The sequence below is a fragment of the Anser anser genome, assembly GCF_964211835.1.
Source record: "Anser anser genome assembly, chromosome: 17".
Taxonomy (NCBI): domain Eukaryota; kingdom Metazoa; phylum Chordata; class Aves; order Anseriformes; family Anatidae; genus Anser; species Anser anser.
Window position 1 is genome coordinate 6,354,740 of NC_139738.1, and position 21,095 is coordinate 6,375,834.

Below are 21,095 nucleotides of genomic sequence, written 5' to 3' on the forward strand. Positions count from 1 at the left end.
TCCTCGCCGGAGGTTAGGTCGCAGAAGGAGGCGCAGCGCTGGAGCTCTGCAAACCGTGATAAAACACCTCAGAGCACCGTTTCCTTCGGAAATCATTGTGGTTTTGCCTCATTTAGTTGGGAATTTTTTTTAAAAAAAAAGAGGTGTTTTTTTCTCTGCTTAGCTGTGTTTCTGTGCTTCCTTACATGCTCTCGTTCTCAGGGATGCAATTTTTGACCGCTTCTGCACCGTGCTCCGAGGCCGAGCTCTTGCTTTGGGGTGTGTCCTCCGTGGCTTCTGCTCCTTTTTCATTTTATTTTACTTTTTTTTCGGATTTTCCGAGCCCAGGCTTGGCCTGGTGCGAAGCGCTGATAAGTTTGGTGGAGCTGCTGCCTGCCAGCTCCGAGCGGCGCGACGTGAGCGACGATTAATAAAAGCCTGTCACTTTTATTAACTTTGCAATCTAGCGCGTTACTTAATTCCGGGCAGGCACCAACTGCAGCGCTCAGAGCTTTAAAGGGCTTTTTTTCTGTCTCGGTGCAGGCGTACGAACCAGCTGGGCACACCCCCAACACCTCTTACCGTCTTCAATAGGTGCTTTTCTGAAATAGCCTCAATTTTGGGGAGCTGTCGGGGTTTGGCTCCCCGTTTGCAGCCCGCCGCTACCAGTTTGGGGTCACTTTGGTCTTTTCCCGGCACGTGGGGTGTTGCAGTTTCATTGCAGTCGGATGCGGCATAAAAGATTGAGCTGCATGAAACCCTGGGTTTGGCACCCTCTGTGGCCGTGAAACGGGTGGGAAGGGGAGCGCTGCCAATCCTCTGGGATTTCCCCTTTGGGGTAGAAGGATCGGGATGGAAAAAGCAGCAGCAGCATCGCCAGCTCGGTGCGCCCTGGCTCCGTCGCCGCCTGGGGTGCAGGATGCGGCCCCTCGGTCCCCGGCTTCTCTCGCAGGTGCTTTTGTGGCCGTGCTGCGTAACACGGCGGCTTTTCCAAAGCCGTTTGCCCGAGCCATTAACTCTTGCTTTTAATTATTCAGGTCACCCCTTGGAAATTTAGTTTTTCAGTGGAGCTGAGAGGCTTTGCAGAGGAGGATCCAGCCACAGTGGTTCCTCCCCGGAGGAGCCCTATCTGCGTGCTGCCAGCTAATCGCTTTTCTTCGTTAACCCGTGTCTTCCTCCAGCTGATGAATTGCTTTTGATTGATTTGTAAATATTCCATGGGTGAGGAACGGGACGAGTGCCTGCTGCACTTGGGTGTCGTGTTAGCGCTACAGCCCTGCCCTCTCTGCCAAGGTGTTTTGTTTTATTCCGCCCTGGAGAGGAGAATTTTCCTTGAACTTTGGATTAATTTACCTTTTTTAAGGTTGGTTTGTGGGTTTTGTTACAGACGTACAGACTGCACGACTCCTGGTCTGTGAGCTGCACGTGTGAGTCTACGTTTGCATCCTGTGTTGTTCCTACAAAGCGTCCAAACGGGACACAGGTGCGTGGCTCCCAGTTCAACACTGCCCTAAGCCAACCCGGGCTGGAGTTGCCACCGGTTTTGTGCCTCGCCAGCCCTCCTGGGGGCAGGGGACGGTGCTGGCCTGGTGCACGCATCCAGCTCCGCACCCGACCACTGCGCATCACCCCCAGATTGTAGGGGCTGGTGGTGTCCAAAAGGCTTTTCCGTGCTGGGCTCCCAATAAGCGTATGCTGCTGGAGTGGTTAACCGGGAGGGATCGCTAGAAGCGCTCAGCTGAAGCCGAAGGGTTGCTTTGAAAAATAAAAACAATTTTTAAAAAGGCATAAATGTCTGGCGCATAAAGACAGCGTCTGCACTCGCAGCCTACCTTCAGCACCATTAAAATCACGTGTGTAACTGTGGATGCAAATCAGCCGGGTGCTTTTAGGAATGGGAGCATGTTTTTTGCATATCTGGACGTTATTAACCTCTCGGGGTGGGTGTCCCCTTCTGCTAGCCCCCAGCGTGCGGCCAGTCCCCTGCCCTGTGCCCTCGGGGACGCTGGCCGTGCGTGCGCAGCGGTGTGCCCGTCTGCGAAACGGGCGAGGTGCTCCGAAACTCCAGCAGATACCCGCAGGAGCTGGGGAGCTGCCGTGTAGCGGCACCTCGATGTACAGGAACTTAATTACGCGCCGCTAATTAGCGGCGGCCCGTCGAGCACGCTGCTGTAGCAGCCGGAGCGGACGCTTTATCGCGGCTTTGCAGGAGTCGTGCGATTTCGTTGCCATCGTGTATGGAAATGTATGCGCTGCAGCACGGCACAGGGCAAGGTTTGATGAATAATGTAAAGCCCAGAATTACGCTGAGTCTATATTAAGTGCGCTTCCCCCCCGTCTCAGCATTTATTTTTAAAAGGAAAATATCAATTCCGAGGGCTTCAAGGCTGCCGGAGAACCTGCATTTCGCTCCCTGCAGCAGACGCAAAGTTTGTTGCAAAGCTGGGATGAGCTTTCTGCCAGTCGGGAGGCCACGGGTTGTTAATAATCTCCATTTAAGCAAATACTGAAAACTCGATAGAGTTGTCCCAAAGTGACTGCCAAGTACAAATGCAGCATGATGATGCAGCACGGTGTGTCCCCATGGGGTGGTGATGTCCTGCCGAGATCCACGGCACGAAAAACTTGCAAGAGAAATTCCCAAGGATGCATCTTTTTTTTTTTTTTTTCTGTCTTTTTTCCCTGCATACTGTCTGATTGCTAATTAGGATGGATAATTTGTATTTGTTTTCTTTTCTTTTCTTTTCTTTTTAACCAAATCCCGTCTATTTTGATCTGTATCGTTTATTTTTGCGGGCCATTATCTCAGTCTCATTACATCGTTTTAGCATCTGAATGAAAACATCCTAAGGATGCCAGAAGTCGTTAGGCATAAAATCCTGTGACAACAACCATAATTCTGATGATAAAAAAAAAAAAGTGTGATGAGTTGAGGAAATAGCACCAAATCAGAGCATCCTTGGGAGGCAGCACCCCAGCATTTGTCCTCCCTGGATGATGTTATTTTTAAGAAGGGGAAAATCAACATTTATTGATTATCGAGGTCTTGGCCTTCCTAAAAGCTGCCAGAAAAAAAAAAAAAAAAAGGGAGAAAGCTGCTCTGTTTTGAAACATCTCCTCGAAGCATTTTTTTATGATGGTGTAATCCAACGGGAAGAGAAACCGAAACCGGAGCTGGGTTCTCCCGTGCCAGCCCTACCTAGCTCCACATGCTGAGGCTGGGTTTCATTATCCTCCAGCTGCTGTTGGGTGTTTCGGTGAGCACAGCGCCTTTTGGGGTGCCGGTGCTGGCCTTGAGCCACTTTGCGACCCCGACTTGTTCCCCTGCTTCTGTTGGAGGTTTTTTTGCGGTGGGAAGAGGAGGATTTGGTCCAGCTTTGAAGGAATTGGGAGGTTTGGTGGTGGTCTCCCAAGGGTGGCTTGCTCCTGCACCCAGGAACGGTTCGAACACTGGCAGACCTCCGGCTGGGAAAACTGGAGGCACGGGGCTCCTGGAGGTTGGAGGCACGGGGCTCCTGGAGGTTGGAGGTTGGAGGCACGGGGCTCCTGGAGGTCGCACAGGGCACGCAGCGATTTTCCCCGCTGGACACGGGGAGAAAGAGCCCGGCCCCTTGCCTGGAATCTGCGGGAAGTGACTCAATGGACAAAAATCCAGCCTCCGGCTGCTGCTTCCTCCCCTCCCGCAGCTGCCGGTCCTGCAGCCCTGCGCGGGGAGACGGGCGTGCAGCGAAGGCGGCAGCACCCTGCAGCCACACGGGGGGAAGCTTGGCAGAAGCAGAAGGCGAGGTTTGGGTTTGGGTTTCCCGTCGCCTTTCCAGCTGCAGGGTCATGGCAGGGCAGAGAGGGAATGCCCGCAGGGTGGCCGCGTGCGGGGGATGCCGTCGGGCGTGCTGCAGCCCCTGCATCGTCCTCCTGGGCTGAGATTAAATTTGAAGCAGCCCCTCCAAGAGAGATCGAGCCCAAGCTGCCAGCTTGTGCCCGGTTTCGTGCCATCTCCCTAAGGAATCCCAGCTTTTACCCCAGTCTCGCTTGCGTGGGTGCTGGTTGCACAGCCCGGGGTGCAAGACCCGCTGTCCGCACGCCTCGCAGAGGGGGTTTTAAGAAGCGAGCAGGGAACCCCCCGCGGGTGGCATCGCTCAAAGCACTGCGGGTGCTGTGGGTGAGGAAGGGGGGGCTTGGCCAAGCAAAGCCACAACGAGGGCGAGCCCGCGAGCCCGAACCTTCCTCCCGGCTTACTCACGGGCTCCCTGGGTGTGGAGCACCCGCTCCGGGGTGCTCGGGGACGTGGGACACACCCTGGCCTGGGGACATCCCCCCGCACCTTGCTCCATCCCCTGTCACCTGCCAGCAGCGCCCGCTTGTCCTCACTCTGCTGGCTTCGCACGGCGTCAAACGGGGGGGGGGGGGAATGAAGCCCGCCGGGGGTCCCGGCTGCCTTTCACCCCCGTGGTCTCGCCGTTTTTTGTCCGTCCGCTCGCACCCCTCGCAAGGCTGCCTCTCCGGGTTGTGCCTCGGTTTCCCCACATCCAGGTTCCGCAGCCTTTGTGCGTTTTTTTGGGCAGAGCCAGGGGAAGGGCGCCGCGTGCGGCAGCGCTGTCCCAAAACGTTCCCAGCCCCCGGCCTGCAGCAGGGAGCCGGGCACCGGGAGCACCCCGGGGTGCCTCCGCCTGCCCCGCATCCCTCCGGCGGCGTGGGCGAGCGGAGGGAGAAGCTCTGCTTTGAGGGGAGGTGAAGGACGCGGGGTCACAGGGGTGTGACGCGGGGTGGGGGACGAGGAAGGCGGTGCCTCCCCGTGCCTCAGTTTCCCCACGGCGGCCGGCCCCGGGGATTGTTTCCGCCGCCTTTCGGTTCCTGGCGGTTCACTCCCGGGCCAGGCCACTCCTCCGGCGTGACATCAGGGCCGGGAGCCGCGGCGGGGAGGCGGTGGCGGCGGCGGTGGCGACGGGGCAGCGGGCGCCATGAAGTCGGAGCAGGAGGAGCGGGGAGCGGCGACGGCGGCGGCCCCGTGCGTGTCTCCGCGGCCACGGCGAGGGACGGTGGCAGCGGGCGGCGGGGACGCGCGGGGCAGGATGCGTCCCGGCCTGGCCCCCGCGGGTAAGGGGGCTGGAGGGAGGAGCTCCAACTTAACTTTTAACTTATCTTTTTTTATAATTTTTTAAAAAATATATATTATTTTTAATTTTTTTTTAATGTGTGAAAGGAACGAAAAGCCACCCGCAAGCACGCCCTCTGGGGTGTGCGGACGCTTACGGGGGTGTCACCGCGGTGCCACCGAGGTCACGGCCCCGCTGCTCCCAAACCGACCCTGAAAGCCCCCAACCCCCCCGCCCTCCCCTCCCAGCCCTGCATGTGTCGGGATTTCAGCTCGCCCCGAGGCGCTCAGCCTTCTGCTCCCCCTGACAAACGTATTTTGGGGGGGGTTTGGGGGTACCTGGTAACTTTGCAGGTAGGTTCTCCCCCGATTCGCTGCCCGTTGGGATGCACCGAGAGGGGGAGCGCCGACGTTCCCCGTGGTGCTTGGAGGGTGTGGGGTGAACCTGGCTCGGGTACCCAAAAGTCCGGCTCCAAACCAGAGCTGCTCAGCTCTCCGAACTGGTGGGGTGCTTGGTCGGGGATGAGCCGCACGCATCCCTGGGGCTTAAATCCTTATTTTTTGTCTAATATTGCTCTTTATCCTGTGATCCCTGTGTCCCAGGAGGGAGACGTGTATGTGTGTATCTGTAGAGAGAGGCATGTTTTTATAAGTATATTACAAACACAAATATAAAAGCGCTGGGCCAAGGCTGTGCGGGAGGCAGGAGGGGACAAGTGTCACCCCGTGCGCTCCATGGGCATGGATCTGGTGGTGAAAAATGGTGAAAATGGCAGAAAAGGGGAAAAAGCAGCTCCCACCCGAGGTATGAACCGTGCCACCGTAAACCCCGCGGCAAGAAAACCCATTGCAGTCCTTTTTAATGGATGCCCTCTGACGGCAAAGGCGTGTGTGTAGCGGTCGCGTCAGATGAGTTACACGGGGAAAAAAAATCTTTTGAGTGGATGTTCTGCAATTGGTGCCTGGTACGGGGCCAGGAAAAGGCTCCGTGTCCTGGGGATCTGCTCCAGAGCAGCCAGAGATGGGATTTGCAGGAGCTGGAGGGGAAAGCTCAGCTCCAAACGCTGTGCAGAGGTATTCGCTGCAGATGCTTCAAAAAAAAATTAAAAAAAATAATAATTCAAGAAAAAAAATCTATTATTTACATTGTCTATTAACGCTAATCAGTGCTCAAAGCATAAAGGATGTAGGATCCGGCAGTGTCATGGAAGTTTAATGCTATCAACTAAAATATAATTAACAGCCAATTATTTCGGTGTGAATGGTAGTTTTCCTCAATTAGTCTGGGAAACGTTGAAATTGCATTAATTTCACAAGCTGCCCGTTTGTGGCAGCGCTGAAAGCTGCGGGCTGGAGGAGGGGAGCTCCTGCCGGTAACTGCAGCACCCCGTTACAAGGAGGGACAAAACCACCCCAAAAAAAGAAAAAGGGCTTAAGGCAAAAGAAGGAGGAGGAGATGCGTTGCGGCAGCTTTTTGCACGGGGCGTTTTGCATGGGGTAGGATTTGTGCGTGGGGGCTGCCGCCGCCCCAAATCCACCTTGCAGATGCTGCGGGGACGCGAGCATCGCTGCGAGCCCCCCCCCCCCCAAAACCCGAGCACCTTTGGGTTGAATATGAGCGGGTTTGGGTTAAAAGAGCAACGCAAGCCACATCGGCTTCGCGCTAGCAGCGGCGGGGCTGGGGCCGGAGCCGTGGATATTTTTTTCTGTGGCCATTTTTGCACAATTCCAAAATCCCTGCAGGGGTGTAGGGGCTGAGTCGAGGTTCCCAAAGAAGTGGCCTTATTTTCCCCGTTATCGGGACTTTCCCAAGGAGATCGCTCAGCACTGCCGGGAAGCGGCACCTTTTGGGGCCCGGGGTGTCGCTTTAGGTGCTGAGGCCTGGCCCAGCACCGTGCTGGTCCTGCTTCTGTCCTGTTCCAACCCCGAGCTGCAGCGTCCCTCTCACATCTACTCACTCTCTTAATGCACTCGATATTTTGTTCCTTAAGCATTTTCTTAAGGAGACTTGATGAGGGGAGGGCATGCCGTAGCCCACATTACCTACGTGAAACTCTGGCTTGTTTCACCCCAAAAAAACCCTTTAAAAACCTCTCTGGGATCAGCGTGGCGGGTTATTGCCTTTAAGCCTGTCTCTGGCTTCAGCAGCAGAGGCAGCGCCAGGAGGCAGGGAGGAGGATGAGACTTCTCCAGGGGGTTGAAGCAGCTCCTGGCGTGTCTGGTGCTGTTTGAGCAGAGCGAGACGCCAGCATTTTGCCCCTCAAACCTTGGATTTTTGGGCTGTGCTTTTCCCCGTGGATGTATACCGATAATACAGAGCCGGTGTCTTTGGTGAAACATCCTCACCGCGGTTCAGGCTCGTTCTCTCAAGCCGATCTGACTGTGCAGCTCTGTAGAAAAACCAGCTCTTTAACATTAAAATATAGTTTTTAAAGTTTTCAGAAAGTTAGAAAACAGATAAAATAGTTTCCAGGTAAAATTAAAAAGCGAGGGAAGTTATGCTGCTTGCACGAGACCAGCAGCTCCGTGAAGCCCGCGTGTGCTTCACGGGTTCGGTCTCGTGTATTTGTTACGTTCGTTGGACCTGCAGCTGGTTGTGGGCCTTCATTTTAATTTCCGCAAAAGTTTTCCCCTCTGTCTGTGGGGCTGTGGTTGCTGTGGTCGGCGTGAGGATGTGGTGGGCACCAAAGCGACCCGAGCTGGGAATTAAGGCGCAGGGGGGGTCCCGAGGTGGCCGCGTTGCGCTCCCTGCCCTGCCCTGCGCTCCCTGCTCTGCGGTTAATCATTTGCCAGGGAACTGCCAACCGTGGCTCCAGGGGCAAGAAAAAAGCCAACCCGAAGGCGAAAATGAGTCGGGGTGGGGGGGAAAAAGGAATTAAAGGCGATCCGTGGGTTTGTGGGGTTGCACGAGCGAGCCTCGTGCCCAGGGCAGCAAGGCTGCAGGGTCGGGCGTGCAAGCAAAATGAGATTTCGGGGGGATTTCGGGGAGGCGAGCGGCTTGCTGCAGATCCTCGCCAGCACCCACGTGCGTCCCGTCCTGCTCCCGTGTCCTGTTCCCTCGGTGCCTGTCCTCACCCGCCGACGTGCAACGAAGGCGCTCGGTGGCACGGTCTCAGAAACGCGCCCGCGGAGCACTCCCTGCGCTCCCCCAGTCTGGGCCCTGCCCCTCGCGTTTCCCCCGGTTTCCTGCGCGCTGGAGGCCAAAAATCGGGATTTCTCCAGCCCCTTGGGAAACGGGAACACGGGCAGAGCTGAGCCAAGCCCCTCGGACGCGTATTTATTCAACCTTTTTGCAAGGATTTCAAGAAAGCACTTTGGACTTTAATGAAATCCCCAGCCCGGAGCTCGAATGTTCCTCGTTAGTGACTTTATTGCTAAATAATTTACAGAACGAGGCCTTGCCAGTTTTCATAAGGGAAGCATTTCAAGTATGCAAACCAGATTTTATGCCTTTCCAGAGCAGCTGCTGGCTCGGGCACCGAAGGGACCCGGGCACCACGTTGGGGTGCAGCAGTCCCGGGGGCGAGCCCCAGCAATTTGGGTTTTTCCTCCAGTTTTTCTTCCACCTTCTGGGAGGGTGGGAAGCAGCCATGCAGGTGGGGTCACTTAGTCCGTTTCTTCTAGAAATAAACTTAAAAAAAAAAAAAAAAACACAAAAAAACCTACATTTTGTGCCTGGACTGGCTGAGAGGTGGCAGGGAAAGGACCAGAACACAGCTGAGTGGAGAGAGAACATCGATTTATTTTTTTTAGATTGATACGTATTTTTATATTTATATATAATATTTATAATCTAATTCATTTTTTTTTCCCAGGAACTGTAACATGCATGCTGGGGTTTCTTTTTAGCGCAGGCTTTGGGTTTCAGGCTGCCGCCACGGTTTGGGAAGCCGCGGTGCAGTTATTCAGAAGCACCGTCCCCGAGCACGCTGCTGTCCTGGGGGAGAACTGGCAGAAATGGCCATTTACGCTATTGCTGGTGGTTGGTTCACCCAGGGGAGGTTTTTTGCTTATGTGGAAGGACAAATCAAGTTAATTTTCTTTTTCAAAGAAGGCGGTTGAGCAACAGGACGTGGAAAAGCACGGGCAGGCTGCTCGTGTGCTCACGATAATGGGTTTGAGTGGCAACATCTGGCTCGAATGGGCCAGGGAGAGGATGGGAAGGGGAAAAGAGGGCTGTGGGTACAGCGTGGAAATGAGGGAAAAGCACCCGAGGATGGCACCCGGCCGTCCCCGAACGCGGGCTGGGACGTGCCGAGATGCTCGCAAAAGCAGCTGCTTTGCTGGGCAAATTGGGAAAAATGGGAAATCTGGGAAATTGGCGGTGTGGAGCAACGCGTGGAAGCATCGCCTTCCCCTTCCCAGCCCCGCAGCAGGTGTTGGGTTTTCCTAAACGCATCCCGAGCACAGGGCAATGCTGCAGAGCTCCTTGGCCACACAAGCACCCGTCCCTGTGAGACAGCAGCAGCTCCAGTGGCTCCTCCTCCCGTGCTTTGAACATTTTGGTGCACCTCGGGAATTATTTGGATTTCGGATTTTTCAGGCGGTTTGGACGAGGAGAAGTCTCTTGATTTTTGTTATTACTTATCGTTGCTTGGACGGTTGGACTGATGATCTCGGAGGTCTTTTCCAACCTAAATGATCCTCTGGCCTCTTCCTAATGATGTCATTTACCACTCTGCACTGCTGTTTATTGCTGCGTAGTGTGACTTGTTGCTGTTACCCGTGGCTGGGTCCTGAGCGGGCGGCGCTGACATGCCGGCGTTGTTTTCCCTCTCCCCCAGCGCTGCTGCGAGAAGAGGTGGCCCAGCTGCAGGAGGAGGTCCACCTGCTCCGGCAAATGAAGGAGATGCTGTCGAAAGACCTGGAGGAGACGCACGGCACCAAGTCCCCCGAGGTGCTCTCGGCCACCGAGCTCAAGGTGCAGCTGGCACAGAAGGAGCAGGAGCTGGCGCGCGCCAAGGAGGCTCTGCAGGGTAAGGGCTGCCCCAGCGGGGCTTTTTTCCAGACTTCCCGGAACCCCAGAGCATCACCGCAAGTTAGTTAATGAGGAAAGGAGAAGGCATCCCTCGTATTTGGGTGAGGTGGTGCAAGGGGGGGTGTTGGATACGAGGGATGCTCCCCTGAGCGTCCTCGCGCTGCCCTGCCGAGGTTGGGGAATCAGGAGCACGCGGTGCTCGTGGCATTGCAAAGCTCTGCTGCTAAACAGAGGGGAGAACTGAGCTGAAACGCAGCTGGAAAATGTTGCGGGTCGGGCTTGGTTCGGATTGGAGCTCCTTGGGCCCTTTAGGAGGGGAGCAGCAGGGCTCCTGGCGATGCACGCGTGCTTCGTGCATCCTCCCGCAGGGAGAGCTGACTGCACGCCCTGGTGATGGGTTGTGCAGGGCAAAACCTCACGGCGCAGGTTTTCCTCCCCATAAAACCTCTTCCTGCTGAATAAACTGGAAAGAAGTACAGCAGGGTGATGTACCCAGGGTGGGTGCACTGCATGGGGCTGGGTTTGGGTGTGGGGTTTGGGATTTGGGGGGGCAGGAATCACCCCTGGTCCGTCTGCTTTTTTGTGTTGTTGCTCTTTGGGGATGTGCAAATTAATGAGAATTGGCCCTTTTTTGAATTTTCTGCCATGTTGTGGGGCTTGGAGATGTTTCTTGTAAGCTGTTTTTTCCACAGTCCATGCAAAATCGGGTGGCAGGGCAGAGAACTCTGAAAGATTGGTAGTTTTGCACAAAAAAATAAAAATGCAACGTGCTGCCGGGTGTGCGTGAGCAAGGAGCTTTCCCCCACTCCACTGGCTCAGTCTCCAGCAGCAGGAAATGCTCTGGGTTTAGAACACCACACTCGGGGAAAAAAATCTTCATTAGAGAAGCCTCGGTCCAGGCAGAAGTGCTGATAAATGCAAAAATATGCAAAAGCAGGATGGATTTAAGGCTATTTGAAAAAAAAAAAGTCAAAAAAAAAAAGTCGTTTAAGAAGGTTATACACACTTCTGCAGAGGACAGTGCAGAAAAAAAATGAGATTGGCTCGAGAATCAGGGGTGTTTAAGGAATATTTGTATATTTTTTTATTGGTCTTTTACTGGCCTGCTGGGATTTGTTTTCCAGGACTTTCCTGGAGTTGTGATGGGTAGGATGGGGGGGGGCTCGGTGGTGGAACAAGAAGTGGTGTTAAATCACTGCTGCTTCCCTCCCCTCCCGCGCTGGAAAGCTTCCCCCTCGCTTGGAGAAGCCGCCAGTGCTGGATCTATCCCCACGAGCTGGGCAGAAACTTCTTTTCCTTCCCGTGGAGAGAAACGCGGTGAGAAATGGAAGGGAAAAAAGGGCAGAAACCCTGCAAAAACGCATCCGCCGGCGTCGCCAACTGGGGAACCGATGGTTGCAGGTTCAGGAGCTGCTGCAGACCTGGCCGGGCTTCTCCATGGCTCAGGATCCAGGCGGAGGCCGGGCCTCTGGGGCCGCAGCATCCTCCCGGGCGGCCGCGTCGCTAGCGGGGAAGCGCTGGGGAAGCGATAGGGAAATCCGTGCCGGCGGCTGGCGGCGCGCCGGGAAGTGCCGGGCAGGCGGCAGGAGGGAAGGGGAGGCTCCAGCCTCTGCGGCAGCCCCCACAGCGCCCCGGCGTCTCCGCAAGGGTTTGGTTTCGCCGTGGAGAGGACTGGATGAAGCCGCCTTGGTGCTGAAACGCGTCCCCCCCGCCACCGAGCCCTTCCTGCGGGGAGCAGATCTATATTTATAGCGCCCCGGCGCAGGACGGGTTGGATCTGACGTGGCACAGGATGTGCTGGAGCGGCTCGGACCGGGGTTTTGTTTTATTGCTCCTTCCTCTGGGCTAATTCCATCGCTTGCACCTTTTTTTTTTCTCTCTAATGTCCAAAATGAAATCCTCTCGTGCTTCGTCACGTCCTCCTCTCCTCCTCCGGGAGCGTGAACCGGCACAAATCCGGCACAACGTCCCCTCCACGGGGGGTTCGCAGCCTGGTGGCCTCCATCCCCTGCCGGTGGCTCTGAGCTCTGTCCCCCGGTGGCACAGAGCTGCTGCAAAACCCCTCCGTGTGCTCCTTTGGGGAGGTAGCAAAGAAATGGGAGACGGGGCCCCCGGAGGTGCTGCGGGCCCGAATTTCATTCCGGAGCGAGGGGCGGCGCTGCCAGCCCTGCGCGGGGTTGCCCGATTTTATGGCTTGGTCATGGTGACAACACTGAATTTCACGGTCGGGATGGGGAAACAGGAGGAATTAAGTGAACGTTAACGTGACAGGACGGCGTTGCGTGTCCCTCCTGTGCGGAGCTGGCCATTTTTTCCTCCGTTATCACGCTCCCGAGGTACCAAACCCAAATTACCATCCGAAGGCTCTCCAAGCCAACCTGGGCTAGGTGGTGCCACCACCGCCTGGCTCGTCATCTCTTCACCCAAGATCAGAATTTTAATGTTGAAAGGGAAGACGCTAGTTATTAAAAACCATCGTTTTAGGAGGGGAAATGTCTCTTTTTAGCACCTGTTGGCTAATTTCCATCCCAAAGAGGCCAGAAAGGGACCCCGGGGGTGGCGGCACCGTTGTGGCCGCGGCAATGTTGGCCGTGCCGTGCCGTGCAGGTTGGGCGTCGGAGGGACGAGCTACGGGCACCAAGCTGCACTCAGAGGGTGGCGGGGGTGGCATTTTCGGTTGGACGGGCTCTGTCCGAAAATGCGATGTCTGCACGGACAGGGGACGTGCTGTGAGAGCCCGACCGATCCCCCTGAGGCCGCCCTGCGTAATTAGCCGGGCTCGTTTGCCGAGGAGGTACGGAGCTGCTGGCAGCCCGGCTCGCTTTTGCATAACTTTCTGTTTTTCTCCTGCCTCTTTCGATTAATTTCCTATCAGCCGGGTTGGGAATGAAGTTCTCAAACGCCCGATAAATCTTTTTTTAAGCTTAGGAGCTCATCGGCTCTGGAGGAGGGCGAATAGTGCTAATGGGAGTGGAAAATAAGAGAGTTTATTTTAGCAAATCTCTCAAATACGAACTGAAACGGGTGTGGAACTGTCCTCGGGCCCACTCGCTGTGCCGGTGCAGCTTGGCTGACCCCAGCACAGAGGTGTTCGACCAGAAACCTTTTCCACCTCTTTTTCCCCATTGCTTTTGGATGGGCAGGGCAGGAGCAGCAGGACACCCACGGCGAGCATCCACGGGGCTTCAGGTTAGCTCTGCTCAGCGGATATCAGACCTTGGGAGACCGAGTACTTGTCTCCTCGTAATACTTCTGAATGTTTTTTTTTTGTAGTTTTCTTGGTTTTGGTGGTGGTGGTGCAGGAGTTGAAGAGTTTCCCATAAATCTTTAAGGACTCTGAATGCTTCCACTAATGGAAGCAGGCTGTGTGCTGCGGGGTAGCGGCTCTTTAATTAAGTTTGGTGGGAGCCTTTTGTCACCTTCAGCTTCAGAGGGTGCAAATCTGAATTCAGCTTTTCTAAGAGCCTCTCGTTTTCCTTGAGAAAATGAAATACGTACGGATGTGTGTGGCGGGGTGCTGAAGGGCTCGAAACCGGAGGGGTTCGGTCTGCGGGCATCTCGCCAGCCCCTTCTCTCGCCTGCCTGGTTTTGGGGGAACTTCCCCTTCCTGTGAAGTTTTGAGCCCTCAAATATTTGAGCGAAGCTGCTCGGAGGAGTGCTGTTAGGCTGGAGGGGGGTGCTGGAGGGAATTCTCCTGCCTGGGGAGGAAGCCAGCCCTGCTCTGGGGAGTTTTTGTATTTTTCTCGTAGTGAACAGCCTCGTGCCACGCCGAGGAACCACGAACAGTTGTGCTAACGGGGAAACCAGCCCAGCAAAGGGGCTGCTCTGTGTCTGGCAGCACCGTGAAACACAGCCCCATGGACGGGGGGACCCAGGGGGACGTGGGGACATAGGGAGGAGGACACGGCGCAGCTTGGAGAGAAGGGGTGGCTCCTGCTGCAGCCCGGATTTGGGAAGGTGCAGTGTCCCCAGCCCCAACTGCATTTGGGAAGAAATGGATGGTGTAGAGCCAGCTAGCATCCCGAGATGAAGCGGCTAATTACGGGAAGGGGAGGATGCTCTGGGACAGAACAGGGGTGAAAATGCTGCTCGTGGGGTCAGGTAAACCAAGAAAAACCCGCGCGTGGGGATGGGGCTGCAGTGCGATTGCAGCAGCCTTGGCTGCCGGCAAACTCAAGGGGAAGCAGCGCCTCCTTGCAAAGGCGTCCGGAAGGGATTTTGCTGGCATTTCACGTGCGCCTGTGCAGCCTCTGGCAGGTTTTTGGGTGGCTTCTGTGTTTGTTTGGGTTCAGATTTTTTTTCTGCGAAGGGACACCTTGCAGAGCTCGCCCGCTTGCGAAGCAGCGAGGGCGATGACCGCTGCAGGGCCAAAGGGTGTTTAATAACTTCCTGCTTTCTCAGGGCCAAAAGGCATGCGGAGCCTTTTTTTTTATTGCTTTTCGCTCGGTCTTGCAGCCCGATTGCTCAGCTGCCTGCCGTTGGGGTGGGGAGGGCTGGGTCTGCAGCGGGAACCTGGGTTTCTGCCGCGGTGCCGAGGCGCGGGCTGGAGGCACCGGGCACGATGGGCACCCGCAGCTCCCCCCGAGGCATTCGATGGTTTCCCCTCGTGTTTGCTTGCTCCTCGTAGAAATGTGCCCGGTGAGAGTTTACCCATCAAAATAGACAGAAATGGGGAAAAATCTTAATCCTCGCTGCTAAATTCAGCCGCCTGGGTTTATTTAGCCGGGAAAAGTGTTTTTCTGGGCTAAACCCTGACACTGCAGCACCGGTTTTGCTCCCAAATCTCTTTTTTTCATGGGTGCCCCGTGATGCCTTTGGGGCATGGTTTGGAGCACGTGCTACAAGGACGAAGCACCAAAATAATCACAGCCCCAGCAGTTTTTAAGCATTTCGGGGAGCGGTTCTCAAGCAGAGCTGGAGTTTACTGCTGTCCTCAGGCTCCTAAATGATGCAACGTCAGACCTGGGCATTAGCATGAATTTACCGTGGCTGCAAAGCTGGCGATGAGCACCGCTGCTCAAAATGACTCCGTTTTGGGGGTCGGAGGGGCTGGTAGGGCAGGGTGTGAAGGATTCGCTCTGCTCGGCGCATCCCACGCAGAGCAGGCTGCCGGGGATGGATGCACCACCAGTCCTCGGGTTGCACGGTGTCCTCCAAAAATCTCTGCTTCGGGTCTTGCTGCTGCTGGGTGAGAAGCCCCAGGCAGGCAGCGCTGCTCCCCGTGCTGGTTTTTGGTGGGGCGGGGGGTTCCCCGAGATGTGGGGAGGGAGCTGGGGGCTTCGCTGCTGGGTCCTTGTGAAACGAAGGTGCTGGAGGGGGAGCCCGGTGCCTGTTTTACCCCGGTGCCTGTTCTAACCCCAGTGCTCTCTCCCCCCAGCCATGAAAGCTGACCGCAAGCGCTTGAAAGCCGAGAAGACGGACCTGGTGAGCCAGATGCAGCAGCTCTACGCCACGCTGGAGAGCCGCGAGGAGCAGCTCCGCGACTTCATCCGCAACTACGAGCAGCACCGGAAAGTGAGGCTGGGCGCTGGCGTGAGGCCTTTGGGTTTTCTTTTATTGCACCGGGGGAAAAAAGCAGCAAAATGGGGCTTAACCCCTTGCAAACGGCGAGCAGCTCCCCTGCTGGGGTTCAGACCCTTCAGCAGGGGAATGGTGAAGAAAGGGAGGAGGATTTATCACTTAGCAATGATAAACGAATCAGGCCAGAGATTGTAATTAGCTGAGCTGGTTTTCAAAGCTCAGGTGGGGCTTTTTTGGGGAGGGTTTTGCTTTTATCCAGTCTTTTTTTGCTGGCTGAAACCCTAAGGCAGCTCGTTTCCGAGGACATGCTTTACGTGGGGCCCATAAGGTTAGGAGCTTGTCAACCGCACAACCCATAGCACGTTGCTCGATTATAAATAGCATTTTTCTGGATGTTTTATGGACAGAAAGCCAGGGGGTGTAGGCACAGTTTCCTGTTGTGCTCATGGTTTGCCTGCGTGGAGCCGTCCACCAGTGCGAGCGAGCGTGGGAAACCAGCTCAGGCGGCTATTCTGGGCTTTTTTCCATGCAAGGGGAGAAATTTGCTATTTTTGAAGGCTGGTGCTTAAGGAGCAGCGCTTGCAGCCAGCTTGGGGTAGGCCGGGGAGAGCCTGAGGGACATTTTTCCCCTGCTGTAAGAAATCCCTTGCAATTTCCAACAGGAAGGGGCACTGCAGGAGAAGCAAGTAGTTGGGTCGAGGTGCTGGCGTAAGTCGTCAGCTTTCGGGCACAGTGCAGGCACCCTGTTTTGGGGAGCGGGCATCTCATTTCGGGGCACAGGGTTGCCAGTGCCTGTGGGGGAGAGCTGGGGGGCGTCTTTTGGCCGTTCCCCCCATCCCGACGGCTTCCCCGGCTCGCTGCAGGAGAGCGAGGACGCGGTGAAAGCCCTGGCAAAGGAGAAAGACCTGCTGGAGAGGGAGAAGTGGGAGCTGCGGCGGCAAGCCAAGGAGGCGACGGACCACGCCAGCGCCCTGCGCTCCCAGCTCGACCTGAAAGACAACCGCATGAAGGAGCTGGAGGCCGAGCTGGCCATGGTGAGCGCAGCCCCTGCTCCCACATCACCCGCCCGTGCCCTGGCGTGGCCGCGGGCTCGAGCTGCAGAAGCATTCGAGCGGCCGAGGGTCGGCCCTGTGCGCTGCTGCGGGCTCTCAGCTCAGCAGCTCGAGGGCTTGGAGACCCCGGGGAGTTTTGATGAGGTTCCGTGCTCGTTGCAGTATTGCACGGGGGTGTTTGCAGCAGTGCTGCTGCGCTGCGTTTGGGCCGTGATGCTGCATCGAAGCTTTTGTTGCAGTATCACAGGGGGTGTATTATATACCACCGTGAGTATCGGGGATAAATGTCGGCCCCAGCGCCGTGACACCTGCACATGGCATTGACTACGATCACTGTATCGTGGCAATACTAGCAGGAAAAGAGAAAACATGGATGGAAAAGAGCTGGGTGTCCTTGCTGCAGGGATTTGGCCGTTCACCTGCAAAGGGCAGGGTGGGTTTTGCGCCGCGCGTTGCTGCTGCTCCTGCAGCTCCAGGAGACGTCCCTATTTTTCTGCCCTCCCCCCCCCCCCCCGCCGTGTCCTCCCCAGGCCAAGCAGTCCCTGGCCACGCTGACCAAGGACGTCCCCAAGCGCCACTCCTTGGCCATGCCGGGCGAGACGGTGCTGAACGGCAACCAGGAGTGGGTGCTGCAGGCCGACCTGCCGCTGACGGCCGCCATCCGGCAGAGCCAGCAGACCCTCTACCACTCGCACCCCCAGCACTCGGCCGACCGGCAAGGTGAGACCCCGAGACCCGGGTACTCAAATCCGGGGGGGGGTGGTCCTGGGGTGAAATCCGCAGCGGGGGCTGCTGAGCTTGCTGAGCCCTGCGCGGCCGTGGCTGCCTTGGTTAGGGTGGAAATCTGCTCGCCAGATGAGTGTTGTCAGTCGCATCCAAGGTTTGGCAGAGTGGGCTGGGTCTTGCATGGTTGGTACTTGGGTTTTGCACGGGTTTAGGGTTTTGCACGGGTTTGGGTTTTGCACAGGTTTGGGTTTTACACAGCACGCCGGGGTTTTGCATGGGGGATGCTGGGGTTTTGAATAGTGTCAGGGTTTTTGCATGGAGGGTACCTGGGTTTTGCACGGGTTTAAGTTTCGTACAGCAGGTTGGGGTTTTTAGCGGGGCGTGCTGGGGTTTTGAATGGGATCTGGGTTTTTGCATAGGGACTGCTTGGGTTGTGCCTGGGTTTAGGTTTTGCACGGCAAGCTGGGGTGGTGCTGGGGTTTTGAATGGGATCTGAGCTTTCGCACGGGTGGTGCTGGGGTTTTGCACGAGGGGACAGCTTTCGCGTGAGGTCTGGGCTTTTGCACGGGGAGTTAGAGGTTGCACAGACGCAGATCTGTGCCTGAGCTCTGCCTCCCTCCTGGGGGGATGCTGCTGACCCCCTGCTGCCTCCCCTGCCTCGCAGCGGTCCGGGTGAGCCCCTGCCACTCCCGGCAGCCGTCCATCATCTCCGACGCGTCGGCGGCAGAAGGGGACCGCTCGTCCACGCCGAGTGACATCAACTCGCCCCGGCATCGGACGCACTCGCTCTGCAACGTAAGTCTGGGGGGGGCAGCGTGGGGGGGGGTGTCCTTGCAGGGTTCCCATGCCATGTTCCCGCTGTTTCAATGCCCTCTGTCCCCTTCTGCTGCAGGGGGACAGCCCCGGACCGGTACAGAAGAACTTGCACAACCCCATTGTACAGGTAGGGCACCAAAGCCCCGGGAAACCCCACTCCTGCACTGGGGGGTGGTTGGGGGGGTGCTCGGAGGCAGCAATTTCAGACCGCACGCTTCGGGTTTTAAAAAATAAAAATAAAAAAACCTGTTGGGAATTTTAAGTCTGGGCTGTCCCAGACTGCAGTGATCTGTCCCCAAATCCAGCTAAGGTGCTGGCTGTGTCCTGAGCCCACCACACCCTCAGTTTCAGTAAGGCACAGCCTAGGTCACGTTGCATTACTTATTTTACCCCCAAAAGCTGGGGTATTCACACAAGAGATGTAAGCGGAGCCTTGGTGAGGCCATCCCTGTGTAGGAATGATTGCATCAGGAAGCCAAATTCCTGGTAACATGGGGTGGTGAGGGGCAAGATTTCCCCGTGACTTCAGATGCAGCATTTCAGGAATTCTTCTTTGGGTCTGCGCCTCGTTATTCCTTGGGACCAGCACCGCTCTGGGGATCAGGACTACTCAGCCCGGGCAGGGAGGTGCTGGCACCTCCAAAGCTTGCTTTAAGCCCAAAGAGGCTCGTATTTGGCACGGGCAGGGGGATCAGCGCCGAACTCAGAAGCAAAACCCCAAAAAGAGCCCAGCTCGGCGCTGCTTTCCCACAGCTCACCGCCCGTTTCCCCACTCCCTGTTCCCTTTGCAGTCTCTGGAAGACCTGGAGGACCAAAAACGGAAAAAGAAGAAGGAGAAAATGGGCTTCGGCTCCATCTCGCGGGTGTTTGCCCGGGGCAAGCAGCGCAAGTCCCTCGACCCCGGGCTCTTCGACGGCACGGCCCCCGACTACTACATCGAGGAGGATGCGGACTGGTGACCCCGAGCGCCGCTGTACATCCCCCCCACCCTGCGTGTGCATACCCCTGCTGTCGTGTTGTAATTTCATTCCCCCCACACCCTTTTATTCCTTTTTTTTTTATTATTATTTTATTTTTGCATTCCAGTAACTCTTCCTTCTTTGTCCGTCGCTTCGGTTTTTGTCGTTTTGGGATTTTTATTATTTTTTCATTTTTTTTGTTCTCCCCTCCTTCTTTTGATGAAACTTGAAACTTGAAGGACTGCTGCGTGTCTGTAAATAACGGGAATCTCGTGCACTTTGTGCTTGTGACGTCTCTTGTCCGAAACCGCTGTTTTCCGGAGCCTCTGGAACCCGCCTTGGAGAGGGGGACCCCGCCGTCATAAGAGACCTTAAAAAAGAAAGGAGGAAAAAAAAAAAACAAAAAGCCACCAAAATCACGTTCGCCGTGACGTCCCCCTGGCCAAAATCCGAGGAGGCAGCACCCGGGCTCGTCGTAACGCCTGCCGGTCTGGAATAAGTGTTTTCCCTTTCCTTGTGTTGTTTTAATTTATTTGCACAAACCCAGAGAGGAGCTATTCTAACTAAATTATTGCAGAAATTTTGGGGGGGGTTTTATATTTTTCCATGTTGGTGGGGAGGGCTGGGGGAGGAGGAAGGGGCTCTTTGTACTGTACTGTCCTGGGGCGCTGCCCGCGGGCGGGAGGATGTGGATGGGGACCGGGGACTGGCGCGGTCGGACGGCCGCGAGCATCCTCGTCCCGGCTGCGAGAGCACTTAACGCCTTGGAAAAAAAAAAAACACACAAAAAAAAAAACACAAAAAAAAAGCAACCTCAACGTTTTCTGGGAAATAAGGCTTTTCCCTGCTTTGTTTTTCCCAGATTTGGGGTGCTCGCCCTTTGCTGGAATTAAAACTGGGGGGAAGCGGCGCAAGCTCGGAGCCGGGGGCAGGCGGCATCGCGGGGCAGCACTGGTTTTTGGGGCATTATTGTCGCCGGGGCGCTGGGTACGGCCGCGGAGCTCACGCTCCGAAATCTGCTCAAAACGCCCCAAAATCACCCCGCCGGCAGCCGCTTCCCCCCCCCGACCACCACTAACACGCGCCGCGCTCTGCTTACGACAAGTACCTTATGCTTTAACGCTTACGATATAATTTGAAGCTCTTAAAAAATGTATGAAGATTATTTAATAACGCTACGATAGTGTATTATTTTTCTTAATGCCGATAACGCACGCCCTGTTTCGAAGGGGGATATTTTGTCTTAAATCCCGGGAGCTGACCTGCAGCTGCCCTCGTGCTCTGTATTCCCTCTAACGTGATGATGCGGGGGGGCCGCGGCGGTGCTGGGGGTGGGCCCGGTGGCCTCTGTCTCTGCAGAAAAGCATTTTTTATACATTTGTCTTTTTTTTTGTTGTTGTTTTGTTTGTTTCTTTTCCCTCTCTTTGCGTTTTTCTAATTTAAACTCTCAACCAACAAAACAGACGAGCAATCTCCTTGTTATCAAGTAGTTTCCTTTGCATTTCAGCTTTTTTTTTTTTTTTTTGTAAATTAGGAAATAATTCTAAAAAAAAAAAAAAAAATGACTAAGAGGATGATTTATTTAAAAGAGAACTTCGAGAAATAGCATATGGATTATGGGTAACATTAGATTTAACTTTTTCCCCCCGTGAGTGGGGGAGGATCCTTGAAGGCATGGATGCAAATATAAAAAAAAAAATAAAAAAAATTATAAAAAATCTAAATAAAGCTTATTTTAAAGTATGGAGGAGCTCCCTGTGGTGTAATTCCTTGCCGACCTGCCTGTGCCAGGTGGAGATTGGGGGCTGATATGGGGGGGGGGGCCTGGAGTGTCTGGGGGGGTGCGAATGGGTCGTGGGAGGGTGGGGGCACAATTGGGGAGAACTGGGCTGGGGGAGTCCCAGCAGGTTTGGGGTGGGGGTGTCCTGCACCCCGGGGCGCCCCAGCCATGATGCCGTCCCCATCCCGCTTTG

The 21,095-nt window shown here is 55.6% G+C and overlaps 1 protein-coding gene across 4 annotated transcripts in view; it reads left to right on the forward strand.

Annotated features, from left to right (window-relative positions):
- The window catches only part of KAZN (kazrin, periplakin interacting protein), a gene marked incomplete at its 5' end in the record, with an annotated part of 186,524 nt that extends 165,657 nt beyond the window's left edge, over positions 1 to 20,867 (forward strand). For 3 of the 4 annotated variants that reach the window (XM_083802984.1, XM_083802987.1, XM_083802985.1), the window contains 7 exons: positions 9,856 to 10,047; positions 15,427 to 15,563; positions 16,433 to 16,603; positions 17,152 to 17,341; positions 18,012 to 18,142; positions 18,240 to 18,290; positions 18,955 to 20,867. In XM_083802984.1, coding sequence (XP_083659110.1) covers positions 9,856 to 10,047; positions 15,427 to 15,563; positions 16,433 to 16,603; positions 17,152 to 17,341; positions 18,012 to 18,142; positions 18,240 to 18,290; positions 18,955 to 19,122 — 1,040 coding nt within the window. In that variant the 3' untranslated portion in view covers positions 19,123 to 20,867. Of the gene's footprint in view, positions 1 to 1,513; positions 5,074 to 9,855; positions 10,048 to 15,426; positions 15,564 to 16,432; positions 16,604 to 17,151; positions 17,342 to 18,011; positions 18,143 to 18,239; positions 18,291 to 18,954 lie in introns of those variants that run through there. The other variant, XM_083802986.1, reaches the window with a different exon arrangement.
- Positions 20,868 to 21,095: the final 228 nt, after the last annotated feature.